The following is a 26850-nucleotide window of genomic DNA, read 5'->3' as shown; positions in this document are numbered from 1 at the left end:
TAAAAGCTGGAGGGTGGAAAGTTGTAAACACATGGGGCTGATGATTAGATCTTGGGAAGAGGGGGGAAAAGGAGACAATGTGGGAAGAACAGAGGACATTTGTGTTTTTTATGAAGTACAGACTGCAAACTAGAAGTCCACCGGATTGGATCTGCCCACAGTTCATTTTCTGGGGAGGACTACCCATCAAAGTTTCAAAGGCCTCTTTGAGCCAAATGTGGTGGCACTTGCCTGTAATCCTGAGGCCCAGGCAGGAGGATTGCATGTTCAAGGCCAGTCTGGACAAATTAGGGAGAATTACTCAAAATAAAAAGGGCTGGGGATGTAGGTCAGTGGTAGAGAGCTCCTGTGTTCCATCTTTAGGACCAGAGGGCGAGGTGGGGGGATGTCTGTGATCCCGGAAAATTAAGCATTGGTGCTGCTGTCCTGAGGAGCAGTATGGTATGAAGAACATTGAAGGCGATTGGGTTTGTGTCTGTGAGGCTCAGAATATGAGACCCTGGGACCCACCGCGGGGAGGAAGCCTCTGTGACCTGAGTGTGCTGGTTGGTGGGCAGCCCAGGAAGGGCATTCAGTGTGAATGAACTGTGTGTCGGAGCTACCCAGGGTTCCTGGCTTAGGGTGAATGCCGGGCCAGGAACTAACAGACCTCCTGCACACAGGAAACAGGACTGGGCCAGGGGACTGTGCAGATGGTACCGGCCTGTTGGCTGGGGAGAGGCCTGGGGCCCAGAGTGGGAGCTGTGCGCTTGACAGCCTCGGCGCCGCGAGCTGGTTGGTGAGGAGCGCGCGTGCGCGGGGAACAGCAGGCGGTCGGCGCAGGAGTGGAACTGAGGCCGTGGGCGGGGCCTGTGGCTCCGCCCATTGTGCCGTCGCGTCGGCGCGGAACTCGCTCCTTCGGAGGGGGAGGGGCGGCCCTTGCTGCCACCGGTGTCGCCGCCATGGACTTAGGTGGGTTCCCGGCTCCCCTGTCCCGGTCAGCCCCGGCGGCGCCCCGCAATGCTCCCCTAGGGAGGGGTGTCCTTGCACACCCTTCCCACCGCGCACTCCCGCACGGGCCGGGACCAAGAAAACCTCAGGCTGGGGAAGGGTTTGAGGGCCAGGAGGTGTCCTTGGAGACCTGGGGTCGGGAGGCCGAGCTTTAGCTGGGGCTCCGCGGCCCTCCTCTTTTCTGTTCTGGTCCTCTTATCATGGGAAAAACCCGAGCGGCTGTGAAGCTGGATCCCCTGAAAACAGACGGGGTTAGTGCACGTGCTTTGGAAAATGCCGGTGACCTGGCCCCAGGAATCATGGATGTTCTTATAGTCTGATTTACTGAACGTGGACTAAGTTCTTAAGCAAATGTCCCCACCCCAGGTCTCCTCTTCGTTAAAGCGGGGATGAAGACAATGTCTTCCTACAGTTTGGGGGAGTTTTCATTGCGACCACGTGTGTATAGTGTTGGGTACCGTGCTTTGTGCACAGCAGCGCTAACAGTTGTGGGGAGGGGTTACATCCGCTGAGGTGGCACTTTTTGAACCTGCGAGCAATTGATAGTCTTCATAGACAAGGCCTGGAAAAAGTGGTGAGTTTGCAGAGCAGATAGATATCATTTGGCTCCTTGCCAAACCTCCCCACCCCGCCGGTTATATTCTTAAGAAGATAAAGAGGGTATTCTGCGGGAGAGGGGCGGAATGTGAGGTACCCCCAATATGTGCCAATCATAGTCAGCTGTGGAGAAATGTGGACCCTGTCCTCAGCCAGCTTTTCAGTGGTGGAATGGCAGCGGGAAGAGTTAGGAGCAGTGCAACTGTGGTGATTTCTGTCTCAGCCCCACTACTGTGGTTGTGACATCCTGAGCAAATTTTGCCTGAGCCTCAATGATCCCATCTCTAAAATAGGAACAGTAATCCTCAAAAGGATGTTTTGAAGATTTAAAGATCTTATACATGTACCACTAGCACAGTGCCTGCCAGAGTAAACAAACACTTAGTAAACATAAGAAGTGGACATTCACAAGTACCAGTCACCTATTAGTAATAAAGTACTTGGAGTTTTCCCAGCTATTAACTGCTCCCAAGAGTTAGTGTCTGGAAGGCAGGTGTTGGGGCCCAAGCATCTGCTCAACTGTAATGATAGTGCAGTAAAATTTAATTTACAGTTTTGAGGGAATGTATTTTGGGGTTCTGAAGGAGCAACCTGAGCCAGAAAGAAGGACCATAACTCTCAGACACCTTTAGAAGTCTGACACCCCACTAGGAGCCAGAATGGATTGACTTCACAAGTGAGTTGCATAGGAGTGCTGATCCTTGGCTTTTGTGCTTCCCTAAATTGTTGGTAGGGCAAGATAGCCTTTAGTTTTCTGGAATCAGTATTTTTTAAATTGTATTTTTAGTTGTTAATGGACCTTTATTTATATGTGGTGCTGAGAATCAAACCCAGTGCCTTACACATGCTAGGCAAGTGCTCTACCACTGAGCTACAACCCCAGCCCCTAGAGTCAGTATTTTTTTTTTAATATTTATTTTTTGGTTGGACACAATATCTTTATTTTTATGTGGTGCTGAGAATCGAACCCAGGGCCTCGCATGTGCTAGGTGAGCGCTCCACCTCTGAGCCACAACCCCAGCCCTAGAGTCAGTATTTTTAATGCTGACTCCTAGACTGTGAAAATGGGGAAGATGTGCTACCGGGAGCATGAGAGACTCAGGAAAGAATAGCATCTCTGGGGCCTGGGAAAGGGAAGAGGAGTTGAGAACACCAGTGAGCTGTGTTTGCACTCTGATTTAGTTTTTAGGCCAAAGAAAACAAACTTAATAAAGACCTATATTCTTGCTTTTTTTTTTTTTGTACTGGGGATTAAACCAGGGTTTTGTTTTGTTTTTTTTAAGAGAGAGAGAGAGAATTTTTAATATTTATTTTTTAGTTCTCGGCGGACACAACATTTTTGTTGGTATGTGGTGCTGAGGATCGAACCCGGGCCACACGCATGCCAGACGAGCGCGCTACCGCTTGAGCCACATCCCCAGCCCCTAAACCAGGGTTTCTTAACCACTGAAACACACCCCATCTTCTCTATTTTGAGACAAGGTCTCACTAAGTTGCTGAGGCTGATCTTGAACTTTCAATCTTCCTGCCTCAGCCTCCAGAGTCTCTGGGATTACAGGTGTGTGCCACTGTGTCTGGTGTTCTTTCATGTTTTTGAGTTGGGGAAGGCAAAGAATGGAGATAAGATTCTGGTCCTACCAACAACAGAAGGGTTTTGGGGAGACCCAACATTTTTGGGGGGGTATAACTCAGGGGCACTTGACACAAAGCCACATCTGCAGCCCTATTTTGTATTTTATTTAGAGAAAGAGTCTCACTGAGTTGCTTATGCCTCACTTTTGCTGAGGCTGGTTTCGAACTTGCAGTCCTCCTGCCTCAGCCTCCTGAGCCACTGGGATTACTGCACCCAGCCAAGGGAGACCAACATTTATGGCATGTTATTCAGGTTCCCAGTAGCCTGATTTTTACTGTATTTTATTTAAACCATACCTTCTCCCATCCTTCAGAGACGGGATCAGGAGAAAATAGCACCAACCCAATGCCCAGGACTCAACTTGTACATTTTCATTTGATCTTCAGTTATATCATGAAGACGGTATTGTACAGGGGAAGATCAAAGAAGTTAACTCTTAGGCCACATCGCATTTGAATGTCCAAACTAGTATTTGACCCTTCCATCTACCCACCAGTTTCTGCCACAGAAGTTCTTAGGACTATGAGTAACTTGTCCTCTGACTGGAAAAAGCTTCCGCGTGAACAGAATGTTTGAAACCTATTGGCAAGGCTGTGAGAAAAAAAGAGGAAAGGTTGGGCTTGTCTGATTGTTTCTGTGCCAGAAGCTTTGTGGCCTTCTTAGTCTGAATCATCACTGAGAAGTTGTCACGTCCTATAATACACATTTTGTGGCCTCTGTAGTTCACCGCTGTCTCTTATCTATACCCTTCTCCCCAAATCTGTAGGCCTGCCTTTTGTGGGAGGGTCTGGCCTCAGTAGTCCAACTTTTCCTTTTCATGCTCTTCCTGAGGGATCTCATTTACTTTGGTTTTCGTTAGCCCTTCTGGGCAGATACCTTTCGGACTCACCTTGAGCTTCAACCTTGCAATGCCATTGCTGGAAGACTTCTCTTCCTTTATGTTCCATGTTAGACTCCAAGTAACCAAGTCTGACCTTGTCTTCCCTCTAAACCTGTTCTCATTCTCTAATCCTTATTTGCTATAGTATCCATCATCCTTACAGTTCCCAGTGTAGGCAGCTTGGAAGTCATTTTTTTATTCCTCAACTAAGCCCTAATGACTGCAGTGGCTTTTACAACCATCCCTTTTTCCTCCTCTTCCACCAAGGTCACTGAAAGTTCTCATCCCTTCTAACCTTGATAATGACAGCCAGCCTAATAAGTGCTGCCTCTCTCAGCTCTGCTTACTATTTTGAAAACTTTACATTCTTATTTTTCGTCCTTCTGTGCAGGACCCTTGAATATCTGCGAAGAAATGACTATCCTGCATGGGGGCTTCTTGCTGGCTGAGCAGCTCTTTCGCCCCAAAGCATTGGCAGAAATGACAAAGTCTGACTGGGAACATGTTGGACAACCCATTGTGGAGGCCTTGAGGGAAATCTCTTCTGCCTCAGCACATTCTCAGCCTTTTGCCTGGAAGAAGAAAGCTCTGATCATCATCTGGGCCAAGGTCCTTCAGCCCTGTCCTGTTAGCCCTTCTGACACTGAAATTCGGTGGCAGGAAGATGTGTTCTTCTCAGTGGGCAACATGATTCCTACTATTAATCACACAGTCCTTTTTGAGCTGCTCAAGTCCTTAGAAGCTTCTGGGCTCTTCATCCAACTTCTGATGGCCCTGCCCACCACCATCTGTCGCAGAGAACTAGAGCGCTTTTTGGAGCACATGACTATTGATACTTCTTCCAGGGATGTGTCCTTCTTCCTCGATGTCTGGTGGGAATTGATGAAACACAAGGACAATAAGCAGGACCCCCTCCTCTCCCAATTTAGGACAGTGGCCCATAAGTACTTACCTTCTTCAGATGAGTTCTCTCATCCTCCAAAGAGGTTTAAGTCGGACCCAGATGTGTGTCCGACCATGCCCCTATTGGCCATGTTACTTAATGGACTGAAGCAAATTCAAGACAGAATCCTGTCCCTTGGGATGAAGTGTTATGCATTAGCCAACTTAGCTGACATGCTGACTGTGTTTGCACTGATGGAAGATGACCCCCAGGAAGTGTCTGCAGTCATGTATCTGGACAAACTGGCCACAGTGATCTCTGTGTGGAATTCAGACACTCAGAACCCATATCACCAACAGGCTCTGGCAGAGAAAGTAAGGGAGGCCGAGCGGGACGTTAGCCTGACCTCACTGGCCAAACTCCCCAGCGAAACCAGTTTTGTGGGGTTTGAGTTCATGCACAGTCTGCTGCAGGAGTGGGGAGAGGAGCTACAGATCATGCTCAACAGCAGCCAGGGGACAAATTACGATAGCTTCCGGCTATGTGAAAGTCTGACTTCCTTCAGCCAGAATTTGAAGCTCTACCTGGATACCACTAGCTTGTCTAAGGAGGAGAGGCAGGTGGTCTCTGAGCTGGCAGAGTGCGTCAAGGATTTCCTGAGGAAAACCAGCAGGGTACTGAACAAAAAAGGGTTCAAGGACGAGGACATTACTGCCTCTATTGCCATGGCCATTATTGAGCAGAAGATGGACCGACACATGGAAATGTGCTATATTTTTGCTTCTGAGAAGAAGTGGGCCTTCTCAGATGAGTGGGTAGCCTGCCTGGTAAACAACAGGGCTCTCTTCCAAGAGCCAGACTTAGTTTTAAGGCTGTTGGAAACAGTGATGGAAGTCAGCATGACCGAGAGAGTCATCCCCCAGTCTCAGATCAAACAGGTGATCATCTTGATCCTGGAATGCTATGCAGACCTCTCTCTACCAGACAAAAATAAAGTCCTCTCAGGTGTCCTGCATTGCTGGGGGCGAAAAGGCCTCTCTGAAAGGTTGTCAGCTTATTTGGAAGGTTTTCAGGAAGACCTAAATACAACATTTAACCAGCTCACGCAGAGTGCCTCTGAACAGGGCTTGGCTAAAGCTGTTGCCTCAGTGGCCCGCCTGGTAATATTGTACCCAGAAGTCACAGTGAAAAAGATGTGCAGCATGGCTGTGATCAACCTTGGCACCCACAGGTTCCTAGCACAGATTCTCACTGCCTTCCCTGCCCTTAGGTTCACAGAAGAGCAAGGTCCTAATTCACCCACCACTTTTTTGGTATCCTGCCTCAAAGAAACTGTCTGGACAAAGTTCTCTACACCCAAGGAAGAAAAGCAATTTTTGGAGCTCCTGAGCTGCCTGATGAGTCCTGTGAAGCCCCAGGGGATTCCAGTTGCTGCTCTTCTTGAGCCAGATGAGGTGCTGAAGGCATTTGTCCTGCCTTTCCTGATGCTGGATGTTGAAGAGGTGGACCTCAGTCTGAAGATCTTCATCCAAACCCTAGAAGCAAATATGGGCTTAGAGGAATATTGGCTCCAGACCTGTTCCCCATTCCCCCTCATCTTCAGCTTGTGCCAGCTTCTAGATAGCTTCAGCAAATATTGGCAATTCCCCCAAGAGAAACGGTGCCTCTCTTTGGATGGGAAGGATCTGGTGATCCATATCCTAGACCTCCTCTGTGAAATTGTATTAGCCAATGCTGAGACCCTCTCCCCAGATACCTGGATCAAGTCCCTGTCCTGGCTCCACAGGAAGATGGAACAGCTAGACTGGACTATAAGCCTGAGACTGAAGAACTTCTTTGAGGGCCACTTCAAGTGTGAGGTGCCAGCCACACTTTTTGAGATCTGTAAGCTTTCTGAGGCTGAGTGGACCTCCCAGGCCCACCCAGGGTATGGGCCTGGCACAGGGCTTCTTGCTTGGATGGAATGCTGCTACATTTCCAGCAGTGTCTCTGAGCAGATGCTCTCTCTTCTGGTGGTGGACGTGGGCAATCCTGAGGAGGTCAGATTGTTCAGCAAGGGCTTTCTGGTGGCCTTAGTGCAGATCATGCCTTGGTGCAGCCCCAAGGACTGGCAGTACCTTTACCAGTTGACCAGGAGACTATTGGAGAAACAGCTCTTACATGTCCCTTACAGCCTAGAATATATTCAGTTTGTTCCCCTGCTCAACCTGAAGCCCTTTGCCCAAGAGCTCCAACTCTCTGTGCTCTTCCTGAGAGCTTTCCAGTTTCTCTGCAGCCAGAGCTGTCGTAACTGGCTTCCTATAGATGGCTGGAGTCATGTGGTCAAACTCCTCTGTAGCAGTCTGACCAACCTTCTGGACTCAGTTAGGTTGATACAGTCGGTTGGTCCTTGGGCTCAAGGACAAGACCAGGACCTGACCCAGGAAAGCCTGTTTGTTTATACCCAGGTGTTCTGTCATGTTCTACACATCATGGCCATGCTGCACCAAGAGGTCTGTGAACCACTCTACGTGTTAGCCTTGGAAATCCTCACCTGTTATGAAACACTGAGCAAGACCAACCCCTCTGTTAGCTCCTTGCTCCAAAAGGTAAATGAACAGCGCTTCTTATCATCCATTGCTGAGAACATTAGCCCCAAGGAGCGGCGCCAGACCCTGCTGCAGAAGATCAGCAACTTCTGACTTGTGTAGGTCAGAAAAAAAGCTGGGCCACAACATGGTAGTTCTAGAGGGCCTAGAGCTGAGAAACACAAACTATAGTTATGTGAAATTGTACACAAGATAAAAGGTATATGGCAATAACAGTGTAAAGAAAATAGTTTCTTAGGTATTTATAACATACAGACTAATAAAATTCTCTTTTGAGTTTCATCTAGTCTCTTTTATCTAAGTGTGTGTATTATTATTATTTTTTTCTGATATTGAAAGTCTCCTTTTTCAAGAGCCATTTCAACATTTGATATTTTTCATGAGCTATCTTGGAAAGGGTGGCAACTTGGGAAAGACTAGCCCTGCCTCTGCCTCTGATTGGCCCCGTGATATGTGTCCTTAAGAGGCCTGCACTTTTGAAAAATGAAAGGACTGAATAAGAAAAACTTAAGTGTTAAGGGGATAAATCATTGACCATAAACTCATGGGTTCTACCCAGAGATCTGTCAGAGTCCTAACTCCCATCATTTAGCATGCTAAGAAGGGACTATGCTAAGGCCAGGTCTGGTGACAGCAGAGATGTGCTTAGAGGTTGGGTATAATTACTTTCTGCCTAAAGTAGTGGTGTCCTGGTTTTGACGGATGAAATCAGGGAACAGTGTGTGCAGAAGCATAAAACTTAGAATGTAAGATTTATAAGTTATTATTGAAGAATGATAATAACTGGTTGGGGAGATGAGAGAAAAGTAGATGTACCTCACCTCCTGCATATCCATACCCTCATTCAAAAGGGGGCACTTAATCAGGTTCTTTCCCCCACCTAGAGTAAACTTTGCTTTGTGACCAAAGATCAGGCTTCCACTCCGAACGCATTGAGATTCACCTATGTAGAGAAGAAAAGACCTAAAGTTACATGTCACCACTGGGCTTGACTCAGGCACCTTCAGTGTATTCTTAGGACCAAAAACCAACATGTTAAAAATATGAGCAAAGCCCTCCTGGAGGCTAAAAGCATCAGCACACATTGCTAGTGATGTGAGCATGAATCGCAGGAACAATAGCACACAGCAATCAAGTGAGGTCACAGAACGGTTCTTACAGGAAATCAGTATTGATATATTTCACAAAGGACAATAAGGTGGGAAATTAGTGCAATTTAATCACCATATGGATGACATATTTTGATAGTAAAAATAGTAAAAAACAAAAACCCATAGCATTTTACATTTTAAATGGCACCTATTCAAGACTGAAACAGTCAAAATTGGAGACATATTCAGTCCTTTAAAGTTCATGGACAATGAATTAAAAGGCACTTTTAAAAATTCTAGATTTTTACTACCACTTGAAAAAAGTCATGATAGCAGAGTGAAACCCATCTCAGTTGATAAGGAATGATTAGTGTTGGCACCAGAGAATCCTATTTGCAAATGGGGGTGAAGAGGGTCGATCTACAGGACGTGCTTTGGCCAGGCTGGCTGCCCTCTTACTTGCTAGCCTCTGGAGCTAAATGGCAGTATACTCAAAATGGAAAGAGGTTCTGGCTTCTTAGGAGGCTCTGGGAAAAGTACTCTATGGTCTAGGATGAGACATTCCTTGGTTTGGAGTATAGAAGTCCATTTCCACTTTATAGGAAAAGGACTGTCAGATGGAATTACCTAGTAAATAGCTACTGGGACGATCATTTCACTTTGCCCCTCTAGTTTTTATGAAAGCATCCTATACATACAGATATAGGGAAAGCTGTGCATGAGAGGTCATGCTAAAAGGGGAACAGTACTTGTGACTTCTTGCAACAAGCTCATAAGTATGAGCCTGGTTTTTCTACCAAGTCAGCCTGTAAACATCCTGCTGACTTCTACTGTCTCCAGACCCACTTAAGTGCTTCACATTCCCAGCCCTGCGTCCTACCCACTGCCAAGTGAAACTTGTGGTTGGAAGTCAGTAAACAAAAGAATTCCATGTTGACACAAATGAGAGATGAGGCAAAGGACAGTAATGGGCTACGTAGTAAACAATAAAAAACTACATACCCACGATGATTTTCCCAGGCCAACACTGCAAGAATACATTATTTCAAGAACCAAGTCATCCCTTGCTTCTGCCGGCCCAGTACTGTGGATATTGCCCTGAGTGGTTGGAAAGGTGGGTGCCCAGGCACTGATTAACCTGGTCCATCAATCTTCACATTCCATGAGTTGACTTCCCAGAACTCTTGAGATAAGAACCAAGGAAGAATCCTCAGGCTTGTAATTAAAGCCACCTTGCTGCCAATGAAGGTCTGACAAGATCCAATAGTTATAACCAAGAAAAAAGTGCTTTTGCAAAAGGGCAGGTTAGAAGGAGGAGGTAATAGGAATATTTTTTAGAAAATCTCAAATCCATCTGCTTATCAATCCCCAAATGCCAGAGGCCACCCAGGGCACAGTTTGGTCCATGGAATACTGCATCGAGGAGGCAGCTAGTGTGATGAGGTGCCCTCATTGCCTGACTTGTGGGAGCAATTAACTATCCTTTTTGGCTTGGGCACCATCAAAGAGCCGGATTGCCTTCTTGCACAGCAGAGAGAACCAGTAGAGCTGGGGAGCGATGAGGAAGGCATTGGCCACATTGCAGTAAAAAGGGATATTGAATGGCACCTCGAGCAGGCTTAGTCCCTGGTGTTCACCATAGGACCAGTACATGAACGGAAAAAGAAGGATCCGACAGCAGAAGAAGGTGGCCAACGTCAAGATTCCATTCACCTTGTACAGGAGAGTGTGCTGCTGCTTTAGCTGAAAAAGAAAGAGAAGCAGAATGAAGGGCAACCAAGAGGCGAGGTCTCAGGGAGCCACTAGCCCAAGTCTCCCAGTGGTAAATGAACCATTCAAGACCCAGACTGTTAAATTCCTTGACACCCACACATACATCTAGTTTTTTAACACAGAAAAGATTATTAAGCACTATTGTATTAATACACACATAGAGCCTCATAGTTTTCTCAATAGTGATATTAAATTTGGCCTAAACCACCCAGCTAATGGGGTCACGGGAACAGTGGATTAGAACAATCTGACCAAGGAAAACATATAGTGAACTGTCCCAAACTTTGGTCAAATCTACAATTTCATTTCTATAGGCCTGAATGACCAACTGACCTTTAAGTTTGTTAAAGGACATCCTATCCCACTATACTTGGCTTTAACAGATTTATTCAAACCCAACAATCTCCAAAGGAAAAGCAAAGTCTGTTCCCTCCTGAACTATTTTTGTCATTTCACTCATACATGCCTGAATCAGAATTCTGCCCAATGACACAAAGGGAGTGCTCAGTTCTGCTGTGAAGATACAGCCAACAAAGAAGTCCCCAAGGTTTCCCCGGAGCCTCTGTGGATGAAAGGAAAAAAGGAAATAAGTAGTGGAGGTTAAGAAACCACTGGAAGGAAAATTCTAAGTAGGGCTATTTTTTCAATGAGAGACAATGAAGGGAAAAGAAATGCTAAATAGGCAAGTGTAGATCCAGTTAATATTCTGCTGCTTCCATAGCAATAGCACTTTGATGGCCCAATCCCTGGGATCCAGAGGCAAATTCAGATAGGATGCAATCTTTCTCTGAATGTCAATGACACCTGGAAGAACTCTGTAGCCTACTTTTGTGTATCTAACTTAGTTGTGCCAAGGGTACTGAGCCTGTTCATCTCAACAAAGTATGTGCTACATGGTGGGGTCTCAAAGCAATTAAGAGAAGACTCCTTAAAGAATGTAATGCTCTCAGGTGTGATGGTGCACACCTATAATCCCAGGGACTCAGGAGGCTGAGGCAGGAAGATCACAAGTTCAAGGCCAGACCCAGCAACTCAGTGAGGCCCTACGCAACTTAGTGAGACCTTATCTCAAAAAAATAAAATGGCCTGAGATGTGGCTCAGTGGTTAAGCACCTCTGAGTTCAATCCCTGGTACCAAAAACAGAAAAGAAAAAAACTTAACGTAATTTATCATTCTTTTTCAGAATATTCTAACAGTAGAATACCTGCTGTCATTCAGTACCACTGAGTGACATAAGTAAACTCAGAGCCCTTGTTTCTTCATTTATGGTATACAGCTAATAGTTTCTAATATTTAGCAAGCTGTAAACTCTTAAATAAGTGTGTGCCACCTGGTAGGCACTTTTGGAATAAAATTTTGAATTTCTCGATGCATTCCCATTTCTGTTCCTTTTTGAATAGATTTTTAATAGAAAGATGGATCTGGATAGCCATTATGAGGCCATTTGCTTTGATAGTCTGTTTCTGTGACATGAGAACACTGCACACAGTATGCTCTGGTACTATTATTAGTTTTATGTTTGAATTTTAAATCATTTTTACACTGTATTTAACTAAAAACAGAACCTTTGACAAATGCCAAGGAATCCAGAAAGCCGGAAGACTCCTAAAAGACTCTGTTGGTAAGGAAGATCACAAACACTTCAGATTTAACAGGGCAATCCTCTCTTTTTTCAAAATACCCAGCAATGGTCAAGATACCCAGTTCAACAGGAGAAAATGAGCGACCACGGCTGCTGTCCTCTAAGGCCATACCTGTGCGACTGGCACAAGGACAAACAAAATGACTGCATGGTGTGTGATCATGAGGCGGTTTTGACTCAGGAAGTTTCGAATAGTGGTGGAGTGTCCAAGGTCTCTGGTTCGGTACCACTCACAGAGGTACATGGCGTAGGAGTCATAGACCATGTATGGAATCAAAAACCAGACATATTCTCGGGCAAGCCAGTGCCTGAAAGAAAACATATGGATGGTCTGTGAAATAATTATGGATGTCAATTAGGAAGGCTCTGAGCCAATCTCTTCCCAAACATGTTCCCTTCAGCTTTGTACTTAATCAGGTTATTACTCTAAACACTACAATGAAGATGTTGAAACTGATAAATGAGAGTGGACCACTTTCTCTAAATTACAGGGCAAATTCATGAGTGTCAAAAGCAAAAAGTAGGAATTCTTTCAGCCTCGTGTGTTCAAGTAACTGCTGTCATCATTTGCTTGATTTAGTTACTCATCTATAATGGATTTCTGGCATTTTGTGATAAAAGCTGACTTTAATATACAAAAATTCACAAATGATTCAATAGCCCCACCAAGAACCCTGTTTAGAAGGTATTCGAGGGCTGGGGATGTGGCTCAAGCGGTAGCGCACTCGCCTGGCATGCGTGCGGCCCGGGTTCGATCCTCAGCACCACATACCAACAAAGGTGTTGTGTCCACCGAGAACTAAAAGAAATAAATATTTTTAAAAAAATTCTCTCTCTCCCTCTCTCTCTTCTCTCTCTTTAAAAAAAAAAAAAAAAAGAAGGTATTCGAAATCACAAATCCAATCTTTCCAGTTTAACTCCTCAGTTGCTCAACAGTTGGGAGTTTTCCAACTTAAAGCCTATGAGTTTCTCTGTCATCTGCATGCAACCCCAGTCTAGGGAGTTTCTGGGAAGCAATCCTGGCCATTTTCTTTACAATTCTATAGCTAATCCCAGTTTCACTGGCTAAGAAAGCATGCCTGGAAATGAGTTTGGAGCCCAAAGACCACATTACAGCAGAAATAAAAGGAGAGGGGCTGGGATAAGTCAGTGTTCTCATTTGTTTGTCTAATAGGATTGAGTCAATATTTGTGAAATCAAACTGGTAGTTTTATTACTTCTAGAGTATATTAGAAGGAAAAAAAATCTCAGCAGTTAATATAATGTTGTTCCCAAACAATAAACCTTCTACAGAATTTTTGTGTTTTAAAAAAATTGAAATTGAGGGGCTGGGGATGTGGCTCAAGCGGTAGCGCGTTCGCCTGGCATGCGTGCGGCCCGGGGTTCGATCCTCCAGCACCACATACAAACAAAGATGTTGTGTCCGCCAATAACTAATAAATAAATAAATATTTTAAAAAAAAAGAACAGTGGGTTTGGGGAGTGTCCCCTTTAAAAAAAAATAAAAAGGGCTGGGGATATGGCTCAAGCGGTAGCGTGCTCGCCTGGCATGCGTGCGGCCTGGGTTCGATCCTCAGCACCACATACCAACAAAGATGTTGTGTCCGCTGAGAACTAAAAAATAAATATTAAAAAAATTCTCTCTAAAAAAAATAAATAAAATAAATAAAAATAAATAAATAAATTGAAATTGAATTCATATACTATGCTGGGAAGGATTAGATTCACTCAGCAAATTTTTATTAAACACCCATGTGTTAGGTAGAAGAAAACGAATTTCAAACTACCTGACCATCAGAATCACCTTTAGTGCTTATTAAGGGACCCATTTCCCCAGAGTTTCTAAATTATATGCCTAGGGCTTCAAATCTGTATTTTTAATCTAGTCTCAGGTGAGTTTCTAAGGAGTCAGTCCACTGAATTGCAACCCTGGGAATATATAGAGGGTGTCACATGCACTTCAAATGTTCCTGAATGACTCCACACCACAGCATAACTAATCAATAAACTATGAGTAGATGCAAATTAGTACTAATGAAAAATAAAGTTCATTTGCAGGTGAATTAATTAGCCAGGTTCCATTTGGGCAAAATGCAAAATACTCATTCTGCCTATTTATGGTCTCAGTTGCTTTCTTGAAGCAATTAGAAGTAAAATGATGACAAGAACTACTAAAAGGTTGAATGAAATTTAACTGGCCTTTCCCCTTGAATGGAACCTGGAGTTTTAATGTTTTGCACCCAGTACTAATTCAAGAAGATCTAAAATTGTGACTCTCCAGTAGAATTCCCTGAAGATTTATTAGCAAGATAGCTAGACTATAATCTTAAATACAACTGGCCTGGGACTTTTCTTTGTAAAATGAAGACAATAATCCTCGTCTTAACTTTCCTAACAATCATTGTGAGGATTAAAAAATGAAAACTAGGGAAGTCCCTTTATTTTTTGCATACTGAGGATCAAACCCAGGGCTGCACCAGTGTGGTGGTATACACTATAATCCCAGTGGCTTGGGAAGTTGAGGCAGGAGGATTGCACATTCAAGGCCAGCCTCAGCAACTAAGTGAGGCCTTAACCAACTTAGTGAGACCCTGCCTCAAAAAATAAAAAGGGCTGGGGATGTGGCTCAGTGGCTAAGTGCCCTTGGGTTCAATCTCTAGAACCAAAATAAACAAAAACAAACAAACAAACAAACAAAAAAAAAAAAACAGGGCCTCACACTTGCTAGGCTAGCACTCTACTACTAAGCTACACTGCCAGCCCTATAAGTATTTTTAAGTATAAAAGGTACTATTCAAATATAAGAGCTTCAGTGAGGAAAACTGCCTAAAGCTGTGGCAGCCCATGTAGGGATCTAGAGCCGTATAAGAAATCTGATGAAATTCTTGGCCTCATACCATACTCTGTACACAATTTTGAGAAATGGATAGATTCTCCCTCCCATCTATAGACATTCTGTATGAAGTATAGATTGGGAAAGCAAGTAATAGAAAAATATTTGGGTGTGTGGTCTAAGAATCCTCAATGGTCTTTTTAAAAGATGATTTAAGCCAGATATGGTAATGCACACCTGTTTATCCTAGCAACTCAGGAGGCTGAGGCAAGCAAGAGGATCCCAAGCTCAAGGTCAGCCTTAGCAACTTAGCAAGACCCTGTCTCAAATAAGATAAAGAGAGCTGGAGGTGTGGTTCAGTGGTAGAGGGTCTCTGGGTTTAATGTCCAGTACCACAAAAGGAGGGGGAAAAAGAGAGAGAGAGATCTAGGTGCCCTTAGCACAAATTGTGCACCCATGCAGAGATAGAGGGAATAGAAATGTGTCACTCTACTTTGCAAACAATCTAAGGCATAAAGATACATAAAATATAGAATCTAAAATCCAAACTCATTTTTGCTACTGAATATGCCTAAGCCCCTAAATTACCAAGATTCTGACGGGGGTAGGGGGGAACCACCATGGTGTTTCAGAACTCTAAGTTAATCATGTGTGAATAGCTTTTCTTGAAACACATAGTGTTTGCTTGCTGCACTGCTCCTCATGTTAACTAGTTAACTCAAACTAGAGGCTAACTTTATGTTAGTTTAATCTTTGCAGAGGAGGCAGGTTTCAAGCTGATTTGATAAACTGCAGGCAGGAAGGAACTTGCTGCATGATCAGAAAATGCTAATTTAAAATAAAAACTGAACCAAGCCCAACAAATGCCGTTAGCCTTTGGCATATGCAGTGAAGGTCACTTGGCCCCATCTTCTCTTAGCATCTATAATTCAGTACCAATAACTGGTTTTGATTTAAAAGAGGCATAAGAAGAAAAGCATGAAAATCTTCACAGCAGGAGCAAACACAATTAAGATTGCAGGTCATGGTGACAGAGATGCCTTACTCACCCCTTGCATTTCCTGTCTTAACAGGTGAGAAGCAGGAATTGGCATAGTCAGAGAAGAATCAGGAAAGGCTGTCAAACTTTCCCTGCATATCTGACTATCACTCTTCAATTTAACTGGCTGTGTGTGCGTGCATGTGCATGTGTGGGCTCTGGGGATTTAACCTAGGGCCTCCCACATGCTAGGCAAGCACCTTACCACCAAGCCACATCCACATTCCCAGCCCTTTCAACTTAACTGTGAGAAAGTGACAATGATTCTAAAACACAGGTGGAAAACAATGGCCTTTTAAAAAGATGTAAATAACACTGAACAAAATAGACCATTCTGGCCTTAATTTATTATTTCTCTCACTGAAGCTGCACATAGACGCACATTCCTAAACTGCCTCTAGATTGAGCTCTAATAGACATACAAGTCAGTATTCTGAAGACACCAGAAACCTCTTCATCACCTTTAGCAAATCCAAAGGAAAGTCAAGAGCAGCATCTGCAGGGAAAGGGGGAGAGGTGGATTTTTTTCCCCTGTCAATAGGAGGGACCTTATTAACTGCACTTGCACTTATCTCTGCTAATGCATACTCCAGAGTAAGAACCCACTGAGATCATTTAAAAGCACCAAAAGTCATACTCCTACTTCTAAATAATTTTCACACTTATAAAGAACTTGAATCATACTGTTCTCCAATGCCACCTCCAATCAGACTCAGACTCTGCTGCTCTCTAGCATTTCTTAGTTTAAACTTCAGTTTCTTTTCTCCTAAACCGGGGATGCTTAAAGAACAAGGAGAGGGGGAAGGCACTAATTATGGTGCCCGAGATTTCCCACCAGTCATCCACCTAACAGCATGCTTTGATAAACAACTGGTGCCTGTGAGCCACTACAATTTGAAAACTGCAAAAAAAGTTCCCCAACCCTGTTATGTGTACTTCTTTCATCGGAGAATAGATGTTACCTGTCTCTGATCACGTCGCTACAGGAGCGGATGATGATGATCCCTGACCCCGTGGCCAGCACAGCCTGCACTGAAGACACCAACCTAAAGTGGGACAGAGAAGAAAAATGAAAGAAAGCGCGCTCCATCCAGTACTGTGGACAGCATAAAGCCAAACTCTTCAACTTTCTCCTGGGCGGAGGAAAATGGTAAGGCGGCCGCTGGGCCCTGCGACCCCCAGGCAGATGTGAGCAGCAGGCTCCAAAAGATACACACACATTCCCTCCTGACTCGCGTGGGCAGTCCTCCGCCCTTGTCCCCTCTCTCTTCACGCAAAGGGTCTTCGGGAAACTCTGGCAGGCGCAACACGGAGGGGCAGGAGCAGGGAAGTGAGGGAGGGAGCCCCCTCGCTTCCTGTCGCCCCCCTTTTCCGCCCTCAGTCTAGAGCAGGGGCGGTCGCCGCCGGGCCCGGGAGCCTTGCAGCCGCGCGCGGCCGGGTGGGGAGGGCAGCACCCAAGCCCTGGACTGGCAGCCCGGACGCACCGCGTACCTGGTGCTGATCGTCACATAGTCGGTGTCGGTCCATTCCAGCCGCGAGCGGCGCAGCGCCCAGGTGCAGAGCGCGAAAAGCCCAGGGAAGAAGAGGGAGCCCCAGGCCAGCGTCAGCAGCATGGGTGCTTCGGGTCCTGCCGCCTCGCTCGGCACCGTTTGGCGTGGCTCAGGTTGGCTCCGCGCGGCTCGACGACTGGAGCGGCCCGCCCGTCCCTGTTTCTAGCCTCCACCCTCCGCCCCCGCCTTGGCCCGCCGCGACTCCGGCAGCCGCCGGGCGCTGGCCCCCAGCCCGCAGCGCGGCTCTCCGCGTGACCAGCGCGGCGGCCGCGATAGGCGCGGGCCCGCGGGCGGGGCGGGGTCTCGCCGCCGCCACCCCTGGGCCGGGAGGGTTCCCCGGGTTCCCCCGGCCGGCCGGCGGTGGGCGGCGGCGGCGAGCAGCTGTCCCCACCCGAGCCGCTGTGCGCGTGGCCGAACGGGTTCCAAGTACACGGACCTACGCTCTGGACAAGCAACGCGCGAGTGTCCGCCAAGCTGAACAGTGGCGGGAAGCGCCGAGACTGTTGGGCTTCTGTTCCGTCACTGCGGACGCCTCCCCCTCCCCCGCGGACCTCCTCTCTTCCCCAGACCCAGGCAAAAGCGGGTGGGTGGGTGGGTGGGTGAGGGCAGAAAAAGCCAGGCAGGAACGAGCGCCCGGGCCCGATCCCCTACCATCAAGGCGGGGCGAGCCCTCAGCAGACGCACTGCCCGACGCCAACAGTGCGGTGGGCAACTCTCTTTGGGGCAAGAAAGGAGTGGGCGGTTGGGATCGTGGTCTGTCGCCCGCCTTGCCTTATCTATCAGGCAATCTTGCTTTCGAATGGGAATCTTAAAGAAGGGAGTCCTCTGCACGGCAAAGGTGTCTCCCACATCCCCTAACTGCTGCAGTTTTTTCCAGAGTGGAGACGTCTCATTAAATTTTGCCCCAGAATTCCGCAATTCCTTTCTCTGTTTTGGCTTTGGGTTCAGATACTGTCCAGTCTTGGTAACTTTTGTTGTTGACAACGTGTTCTCGGGCCAGATGCCCTAAACTTGAATGGATTAGAATCAATCTTATTTTCATTTAGCACCAATCACATGGACCAGTACAATAATTTAAGTATCCCTGGCTTCTCTCCTCTAGGGAGAGAAGTTTTAACTTTGGTCTGCATCTTCCTCACTTAACAAAAAGCGCTGGGGGTGGGGGGAGGGCTGATACAATTAATTCATTCCTACTACAAATGAAAAGTACTGTGGGTCTCTTCAAATCGCCAGCAAGCAAAAGCTCACCGAAGTCCCATTCAAGGGTTTTGCAACAGCTGGGCTCAGCCTCTCTCTGCGCCACTATTTCCTCAGTTATGAAATGAGAAGGAGGCTGGATTACAAGCTCTTCAAGGCTCTTCCAGCTTTAAATTCTTACGATTCTGTGACCTCTATAAAGTGTCAGACGGTTTCTGCTAGATGCCAATAAATTACTTTTAACATGTCAGTTACTAGTACAGAAATATAGAGCATGAACACAGCTTTTGTTTAAATTTGTTGTTAATTATTAATCTGGGAATGTTTCATAGGTTTAAAAGATAATTTCCCTTTATTAGTAGTACTATAGTTATTAATTAGGCTGTGATCTTTTGGGGCAAAGACAACTTTTAACTTTTCCAACATGTTGTTACAATGAGGAATTTAGCTGACAATACAGTAAGGGAAAATCCAAAGAAAATCTGAAATTTAATCCACTTGGGGAAACATCTGTAACTCCCACATTCACATATAATATACATGGTGAAATTTGAAAGACACTTTAATTTAGTACCAAGATGTTTGACAAATGAGTCTTCCTGGATTTTCAAATTTACACGTGGACAAAGAATAGCTATCTGAACTTTCCATTCCCTCCAGAAAAACAAATCTCCTGCATTCCACTTTCTATTCCCTACCCATATATCCTGGTCACCTCCAGCCCCAGTTTTTCAGAGTGACAAGTGTTTACAAGTCCTCCCTGTATTCTCTCAGAGGGATCAGCAACATGCCCCAAATATGCTAACACTTTCAAGTGGTAGGAACCAATCTATCCTCTAGACAAGAAGCTGTTTGTACACTTTTTAAGGGGACTTTATGAAGTAAAAACAAAGGAGATGCTGCACCTATAGAAATAGCAAGTAAAATCAGTTTCCAACATTATGCCCAATGAAATCACCAGAATGTTTAGGTTTAATCACCATAAAGCCGACAAGTACAAACATGAACCTTGGATTTTCAAGTAATCACACCCCTGTGGGAAAATGATAAAGCCAAATCAAATGCACCAAGCCCTAAGTTAAAAAAAAAAAAAAAAAAAAAAAACAAGCTTAAGAGTTATAAGGTTTTTCTTTTCTTTTTTGGTGCTACAGATCCAATCCAGGACTTTGTACATACTAAGCACATCCTCTACTACTGAATTACATCCCTATCCCTCTTTGAAAGTCTTGAATCAGCTGGGTGTGGTGGTGCACACCTGTAATCCCAGTGACTCCAGAGGTTGAGGTAGGAGGATCACAAGTTTAAGGCCAGCCTTAGCAACTTTACAAGGCTTTCAGCAACAGTGAGACTCTATCTCAAGATAAAAAATAAAAGGCTAGGGAAGTAGCTCAGTGGTAAAAACTGGGCTCAATCCCCAGTTTAAAAAATAAAAATAAAAACCGTCTAGGATCAAATATTTCCTTCTCCAGATTTCTATGTCTCTTCTAAGCAAATGTATAAATTCATGTTCTTATCTGTCTTTGCATTTGAGTAGCAAACATGCTGCTTATTATTTGTATGTATGTTTCCCCAGCAGACTTAGCTTTTTGAAACAGAGTTTGTCTTTGCATTTTGTACCCTAAAGTTAGGTCTGGCACATTTCAAGGGGTCAATGAATGATACTTTTTAAACCTAATGTTTACTGAGAATTTTTATTGCTATATGGAAGGCACTATATCAAACATTTTGCTTGCATTAGTTCATTAATTCCTCTTAACAATATGTGGCAGGGTGGAGGTGTATGTAGAGAGGACAATATAAGACGGGGGTAGGAGGGATATAAGACCCAGTCCTCAATAATTATAAACTTGCCCAAGATCACATTGCTGGTGGCAGAGTTGGAATCTGAACTCAATACTTTCTGCCTTCAAGGTCATGTGTTTAATGACTGACTACACTGCTTTCAAATTTGATAAGCAAAGAGAAGGTAATCATTTTTAATATTTATTTTTTAGTTTTAGGTGGACACAATATCTTTATTTTATTATTTTTGTATGTGGTGCTGAGAATCGAACCCAGTGCCTCACGCATGCTAGGCAAGTGCGCTACACTTGAGACACATCCCCAGCCCCAAGAAAGTAATCATTTTTTACAATATAGTTTTGGATTAATAACCACTATTCCTAATTGCTTGCTCACAAACATAAATGTAGGGTGGCATTTATGGGCTCTGATGCTGCTATTATTAACACCATTTTATATTTATATGAGACTTTTATAATTTTTCTAGGCACTTTCATTTATATTATCTCCACTGGTTCTCAAAGTAAGCCAGTGAGGTAGGCTGAACATATTATTAGTTTCCTTTTACAGATGAAGAAACCAAGGTGTAGAATGGTGAACTGATTTGCCACTCTGTGAAGGGACTAGGTTCCAGAAAGACAATAGGGCTCCTGATTCCTGTAATAGGGTGATTTTTTAAAATATTTTTTTAATTGTAGGTGGACCCAATACCTTTATTTTATTTTTATCTGGTGCTGAGGATTGAGCCCAGTACCTTCCACATGTGAGGCGAGCACTCTACCACTGAGCTACAGCCCAGCCCTCTAGGGTGATTTTTAAACTATTTTATGCCATAGTATTGGGATTTAAGGAGTTTGTATCATTTTTCTACTTGAGTGGGTTTCAAGAGTGAAGTCTGGGTGACTAGATGCTAAGTGACGACTCATTTACCAACTTTGGAATCTTAATCTTTGAATAGGGAATGTACAAAGCTCCCAGTTTGGGAGGGCTCTGGAGGGATTCTTCTGCCATTTGAGGTACACGATTGTAATTTTTGATCCCGTTTTTCCTTTAGAGTAGGCCATATTCTAGATACCATTATTTAGGATAATGGGGAGAGGATACAGGGACTCTCTCCATGTCTGCTACCTGCTTTCTCCAGTCTTACATTGAAAATATCATACTTACATGTGAAATATTTGGGAAATCTCAAGTGAATATCATAAGATATGTGGGCTATTATTCTGATCAAAGATATTTTTTCCCTATCCAGAAAAATGATTCTACAAGAAAAACAATTGAGATTCACACAGGAAACACCTTCATATTGAGCTTCAGAAATAAAAGAGAAGGGCTGGGGATGTGGCTCAAGCGGTAGCGCGCTCGCCTGGGATGCGTGCGGCCCGGGTTCGATCCTCAGCACCACATACCAACAAAGATGTTGTGTCCGCGGAGAACTAAAAAAAATAAATATTAAAAATTCTCTCTCTCTCTCTCTCCTCTCTCACTCTCTCTTAAAAAAAATTAGAAACTATCCTTTAAAAAAAAAAAGAAATAAAAGAGAAACTGGTGGCACATGCCTATAATCTCAGCCAATTGAGGCTGAGACAGGAGGAGCACAAGTTGAAACTCAGCCTTGGCAAATTAGCAAGGCCCTGTCTCAAAAAAACAAAAACAACAACAAAAAAAAATTAAAAACGGCTGGGGATGTATCTCAGTGGCAGAGTGCCCCTACGTGCCCAGTACTGCCAAAAAAGAGAGAGGAAAAAAAGAGTTTGGAGGTCTCCATCGTTCATCCACTTTAAAAATCCTAATAGAGAAAACCAAAACCTATTCTAAAATAAAAGTTATTTTGTTTGGGACCACACTTCAGAGAGTGCAAAGGAAGGAGGATAAAAGAGAAATGAAATGATAGGAAGAGACACAGAGAGAAAGTTATAGCACAGGAAGAAGATACATCAAAAAACACCAAGACAGGGGCTGAGATTGTGGCTCAGTGGTAGTACATTTGCCTAGCATATGTGAGGCACTGGGTTTGATTCTCAGCACCACATATAAACAAATAAATGAATAAACGTCCATCAATAACTAATAAAAAATTTAAAACAAAAAGAGAGAGACCAAGACAACTTTGGAGGCTGAGATAGGAGGATCATAAGTTGGAGAACAGCCTCAGCAAGTTAGCTCTGATTCAAAAAATAAAAAGGGCTGGGGATGTAGCTCAGTGGTAGGGTCCTTGCCTAGCATGCATGAGGCCCTGGTTAAATATCCTGAAGGGGAAAAAACAACAACAAGAAGAAGATAGACACAATTACAGGAAATAAAAGGGGCAAGATACACCCTAAGTCACAGGAAAACGAACACAGAGATACAAATCCAGAGACTAGTATTCACAATAATAGCCGAAGAAGAGGAAATGGATAGAAGACATAGAGAAAGACAAAATGAGGCATACAAAGAGAAAGAAAGGAACAGATTTTTAAGGAACATTGTTCCAACAAAAACCATATGGCATTTAAAGACACATGGCACAAATAGGGAGGTGACTTGCTCCTAGGACTGACATGTGACCAGGAAGAAGTTACACACTCTCCTCTTAATTTCTCCTTAATTTTGTACCCAATAAATGCCTGATCATTATAGCCTTGCACTGATATGGATTTGTGTGTTTCCCCAGATGGAAGGGACTTTCTGGGAGGCAGACAGCAGTGAGGTTGGGATCTGAGAACCTGAGTTCCAGTCATGCCTCTGCTATCTGTAAATTGCCTGACATCGAGCAAACAACTAAACTTTCCATGTAAAAGAGAGTTCCTCCACCTGCCTCACAGGGCTGGGAGAGTTAGGTGAGTAATGTTCTTAAAATTACATGTTAAACTATGTGCTGGATATAGACAAGGGATTATTTTCTTTATCCTGGGTCCCAATAGCCCAACCTCCTGCTATTAAACTTCTCCCTAAGCATCTATTGGATAGAAGATCCTCTTAGCTGGCCTTAGCCACCTCCAGACTGCAGCTTTCTCAGTTTTATTCTGGATTATTTGCAAAGCAAATTGTGGGTCTAAGAGGCACAGTCACACCCCAGGCACATGGTTTCTGCAAACAGTGACCACAGCTGCACACCACAGGGAAGTCTTTGCTCTTGTACACAATGATAATGATCCCTGTCAATAAAACCCATAATTTACACAAAGAACCGATTATATAGTGCTTGCCTTTGTGTATTGCTTTTTATTTTTCAAAGTATTTTCACATATCCATTTCTTTTGTGATAAATGCAGAAATTGGCTTTTTTTTTTACAGAGTCACACCCACCTAAAAGTAGGCATTTCTAAACTCAGGTTTAAACAAGATTCAAAGACATTGAACCATTATGGAAATTACCTTTGAAATAAGCTAGAGAAACCAGTAAATCCCTGTGAACAAACTCAGCTGCTTTTGTAAGTTTTCGGACCAATAATTTTCAATGTCTTCATGTCTCATTGGTAATTCCATAAAAGGTTTATTTTGCTAATTCAAGGCAGGTGACCTTTTTTTTAGTTTTTTTAAAAGTTATAAAAGGAGTATATTAAAAAGTAATACATGCCCACATAATCACAAATATTGCCATCACTGAGAGTTATTATTGTTCAGCTTTTGGTAGAATTCTTCCTAGTCCTCCTTATGTGCATTTGTAATATATTTGATTGAGATGACACTTTAATTTTGAGTATCAATATTTTATTTATAAGCATTTTCAATGTTATTTAAAATAAAATTTCACAAACTTCATCTTCTTTCTTTCTTTTCTTTATTACTACACCACCACCACCCCCCTGCCCTCAGCAGGGATTAAACCCAGGGACATTCTATCACTGAGTTACATCCCAGTCCTTTTTATTTTTTGAGACAGAGGCTCATCAGGTTGTCCAGGCTGGCCTCGAGCTTGTGATGATCCTCCTGCCTCACACTCCAAAGTGAGTAGGATTATAAATATGTACCCTCATGCCTGGCATACACTTCATTTTTAGTAAGCTAGAAGTAATTTGACATTCGAATTATTATAGTTTACCTTTCAAAGAAGGGAGAGCACGTTTCCACATTTGTTCACAGATCATACAAATGAAACCTTTTTTAAAAATATTTTATTTTTTAGTTGTAGTTGGACACAATACCTTTATTTTATTTTTATGTGGTGCTGAGGATCGAATGCAGGGCCTCGAATGTGCTAGGCGAGCGCTCTGCCACTGAGCCACAATCCCAGTCCATGAAACCTTCTTTTTTGGTAACTTTAATCTTAAAAATATTCAGCACTTAATGTTAGCACTCAGTTTCAGTATTGAGAATGAGTATCATAATTTCTATAGAAACCCAAGCTCCTATTTAAGTATCTATTTTTTTCTTTATATAGGCTAAAATTCCTTTTCTCCCAAGCAGAGAAAATTCCCATGTGCCAGGTAATACAACAGAGCTTCCTGGCAGAGGTCTGAGAAGGATTTTATATAATATTAGAGCAAGACAACGGACAGTGAGCACTTGCTACCTAAGATGTTGTTGCCACCTTCCTTCTTTTATGTGTTATAAGTCCATTGTTTGATTATGCAATATCATCTGTGACTTTACTGGTTTGCATTTTATGTTTTCTTTTATTTGGACTATAAGGGCCATGCTCACTCAATCTGCTGCTGTTTAATCCTCTACTATTGGGGTCATGGCAATATAACAGTCCACTCATAAATTCTCAAGAGAGAAAAACATTGTTTCCAAAGAAACAATTAGAAGATAATAAGCTCCCTCTTTTCAAACAATACACTAATTTATCAAGAAAAAAATTTAAAAATCAATGGAAATATAGGAGATTAAAATAATTTAAGTAAAGTGGCTGGATATAAGATCAATATACAATATACAAAAAAACTTTTTTTATAAGCAATAAACATGAATTAGAAATAAAATGGAAAAAGAGGTCCATTTACAATATATTTTTTAATATTTATTTTTTAGTTGTACAAAATACCTTTATTTTATTTATTTTATGTGGTGCGGAGGATCGAACCCAGGGCCTTGCACATGCTAAGCGAGCACTGTACCGCTGAGCCACAACCCCAGCCTACAATATATTTTTTTAAATTATAAAATGCCTAGTTTTAGACTGAACAAAACTATGCAATATCTATAAGAAGCTACAAAACTTTACTAAAATGCATAAAAGCCTAAGTCAAATGGAGAATGTGGCCCTGCAGGGAAGAGTCAATATTGTAAACATGTTGATTTCCTCCAAATCAATCTATCAACTCAATGCAATCTCAATTAAAAAAAAAAAAAAACCAGGGCTGAAGATATGGCTCACGCGGTAGCGTGCTTGCCTGGCATGCACATGGCCCTGGGTTCGATCCTCAGCACCACGTCCAAATAAAGATGTTGTGTCCACCAAAAACTAAAAAATAAATATTAAAAAAAATTCTCTCTCTCTCTCTCTCAAAAAAAAAAAAAAAAACCAACATGTTTTTAATGGACTCAATAAGCACTTTCAAAGGCTTACCTAAATTAGGGAAAATGTGCAAGAATGGTCAAGAATATTTGAATACAGAACACTGGGGGATTTACTCTATGTCAAAATATCTAATAACTTATTATAATAGTGTAAAAGAAACAAATAGATCAATGAACCCAGAGCCCAGAGCCAGACATACTAAATTTATCCATAGCAAGACCCCATGTGAGAAAAGGAAGGGCTGCCTAAGAAAAACCACAGAAACCATTATTCTTTCATCAAGAAAAAAATAAAATTAGAAGTTGAATAGTGTCTCCTTACAATTCATCTCCACCCAGAACTTCAGAATGTGAATTTTTTGGTAATTAAGGTAAGAATTGATATGAGACCATATTGGATTAGGGTGGCACCTAAATTCATGGAGAGTGTCCTTATAAGAGACAGAAAAAGACATACAAAGACACAGAGACGGTGGCAATGTGACCATAAGAGTAAGAGATTGCAATGGTAAGTCTGTAAACCAAATGATGCCAAGGATTGCTGCCAGCCACTAGACACTGAGAGAGAGGCATAAGAAGGTTTTACTAGAAACTAACCCTCCAACATGTTGAGTTCAGAATTCTGACCTCCAGACTGTGAGAAAATTCCACAAGCTACCCAACCTGTAATAATTTGTTATGGCAGCCTTAAGAAACTAATACAATGCTTTAATCACATTTCAAATATAAAAGAAGTTCCAAATTATCAAAGGTTAAATACTGTAAATGTATTTGAAGACAACCTTGAAAAATGTTTTTATAATTCATAGGCTAGATAACTTCCCAAACAAGGAATCAATCCCAGATGTCTTTTAGAATTTGTATACATTTTTTTTTAAAGAGAGAGGAGAGGGGGAGAGAGAGAGAGAGAGAAAGAGAGAATT

At 43.3% G+C, this 26850-nt stretch overlaps 2 protein-coding genes across 7 annotated transcripts; one reads left to right on the top strand and one right to left on the bottom strand.

The window, feature by feature from the left end:
* The first annotated feature begins 865 nt into the window (after positions 1 to 865).
* GEMIN4 (gem nuclear organelle associated protein 4) lies at positions 866 to 8358 on the top strand. Of its 2 annotated transcripts, none has more exons than XM_081272263.1 (2): positions 866 to 951; positions 4492 to 8358. In XM_081272263.1, exons 1-2 carry the CDS (start codon positions 942 to 944, stop codon positions 7662 to 7664), a joined length of 3183 nt encoding a protein of 1060 aa, XP_081128389.1. In that variant the 5' UTR covers positions 866 to 941; the 3' UTR covers positions 7665 to 8358. The 2 variants fall into 2 exon arrangements, with proteins under 2 accessions (XP_081128389.1, XP_081128390.1); XM_081272264.1 differs by lacking the exon at positions 866 to 951 and adding an exon at positions 970 to 1564.
* Positions 6381 to 18635, bottom strand: TLCD3A (TLC domain containing 3A). Of its 5 annotated transcripts, none has more exons than XR_014019460.1 (8): positions 17442 to 18634; positions 16913 to 16996; positions 12191 to 12386; positions 10902 to 10997; positions 9665 to 10405; positions 8393 to 8514; positions 7517 to 7722; positions 6381 to 6518 (listed from the first exon to the last, which is right to left on the bottom strand). XR_014019460.1 is itself a non-coding variant. In XM_081272283.1 (5 exons), the coding sequence occupies exons 1-5, from the start codon at positions 17561 to 17563 to the stop codon at positions 10136 to 10138; spliced, it is 768 nt and encodes a 255-aa protein (XP_081128409.1). In that variant the 5' UTR covers positions 17564 to 18634; the 3' UTR covers positions 8703 to 10135. The 5 variants fall into 5 exon arrangements, 2 of the variants coding, with proteins under 2 accessions (XP_081128409.1, XP_081128410.1); XR_014019461.1 differs by having other exon boundaries at positions 8452 to 8514; XR_014019462.1 differs by lacking the exons at positions 7517 to 7722; positions 8393 to 8514 and having other exon boundaries at positions 6496 to 6518.
* Between the last annotated feature and the right edge of the window lie 8215 nt (positions 18636 to 26850).

Source organism: Spermophilus citellus (assembly GCF_964194105.1).
Source record: "Spermophilus citellus genome assembly, chromosome: 17".
In the NCBI taxonomy this organism is placed as follows: Eukaryota; Metazoa; Chordata; class Mammalia; order Rodentia; family Sciuridae; genus Spermophilus; species Spermophilus citellus.
This window is presented reverse-complemented; position numbering and strand designations above follow the sequence as displayed.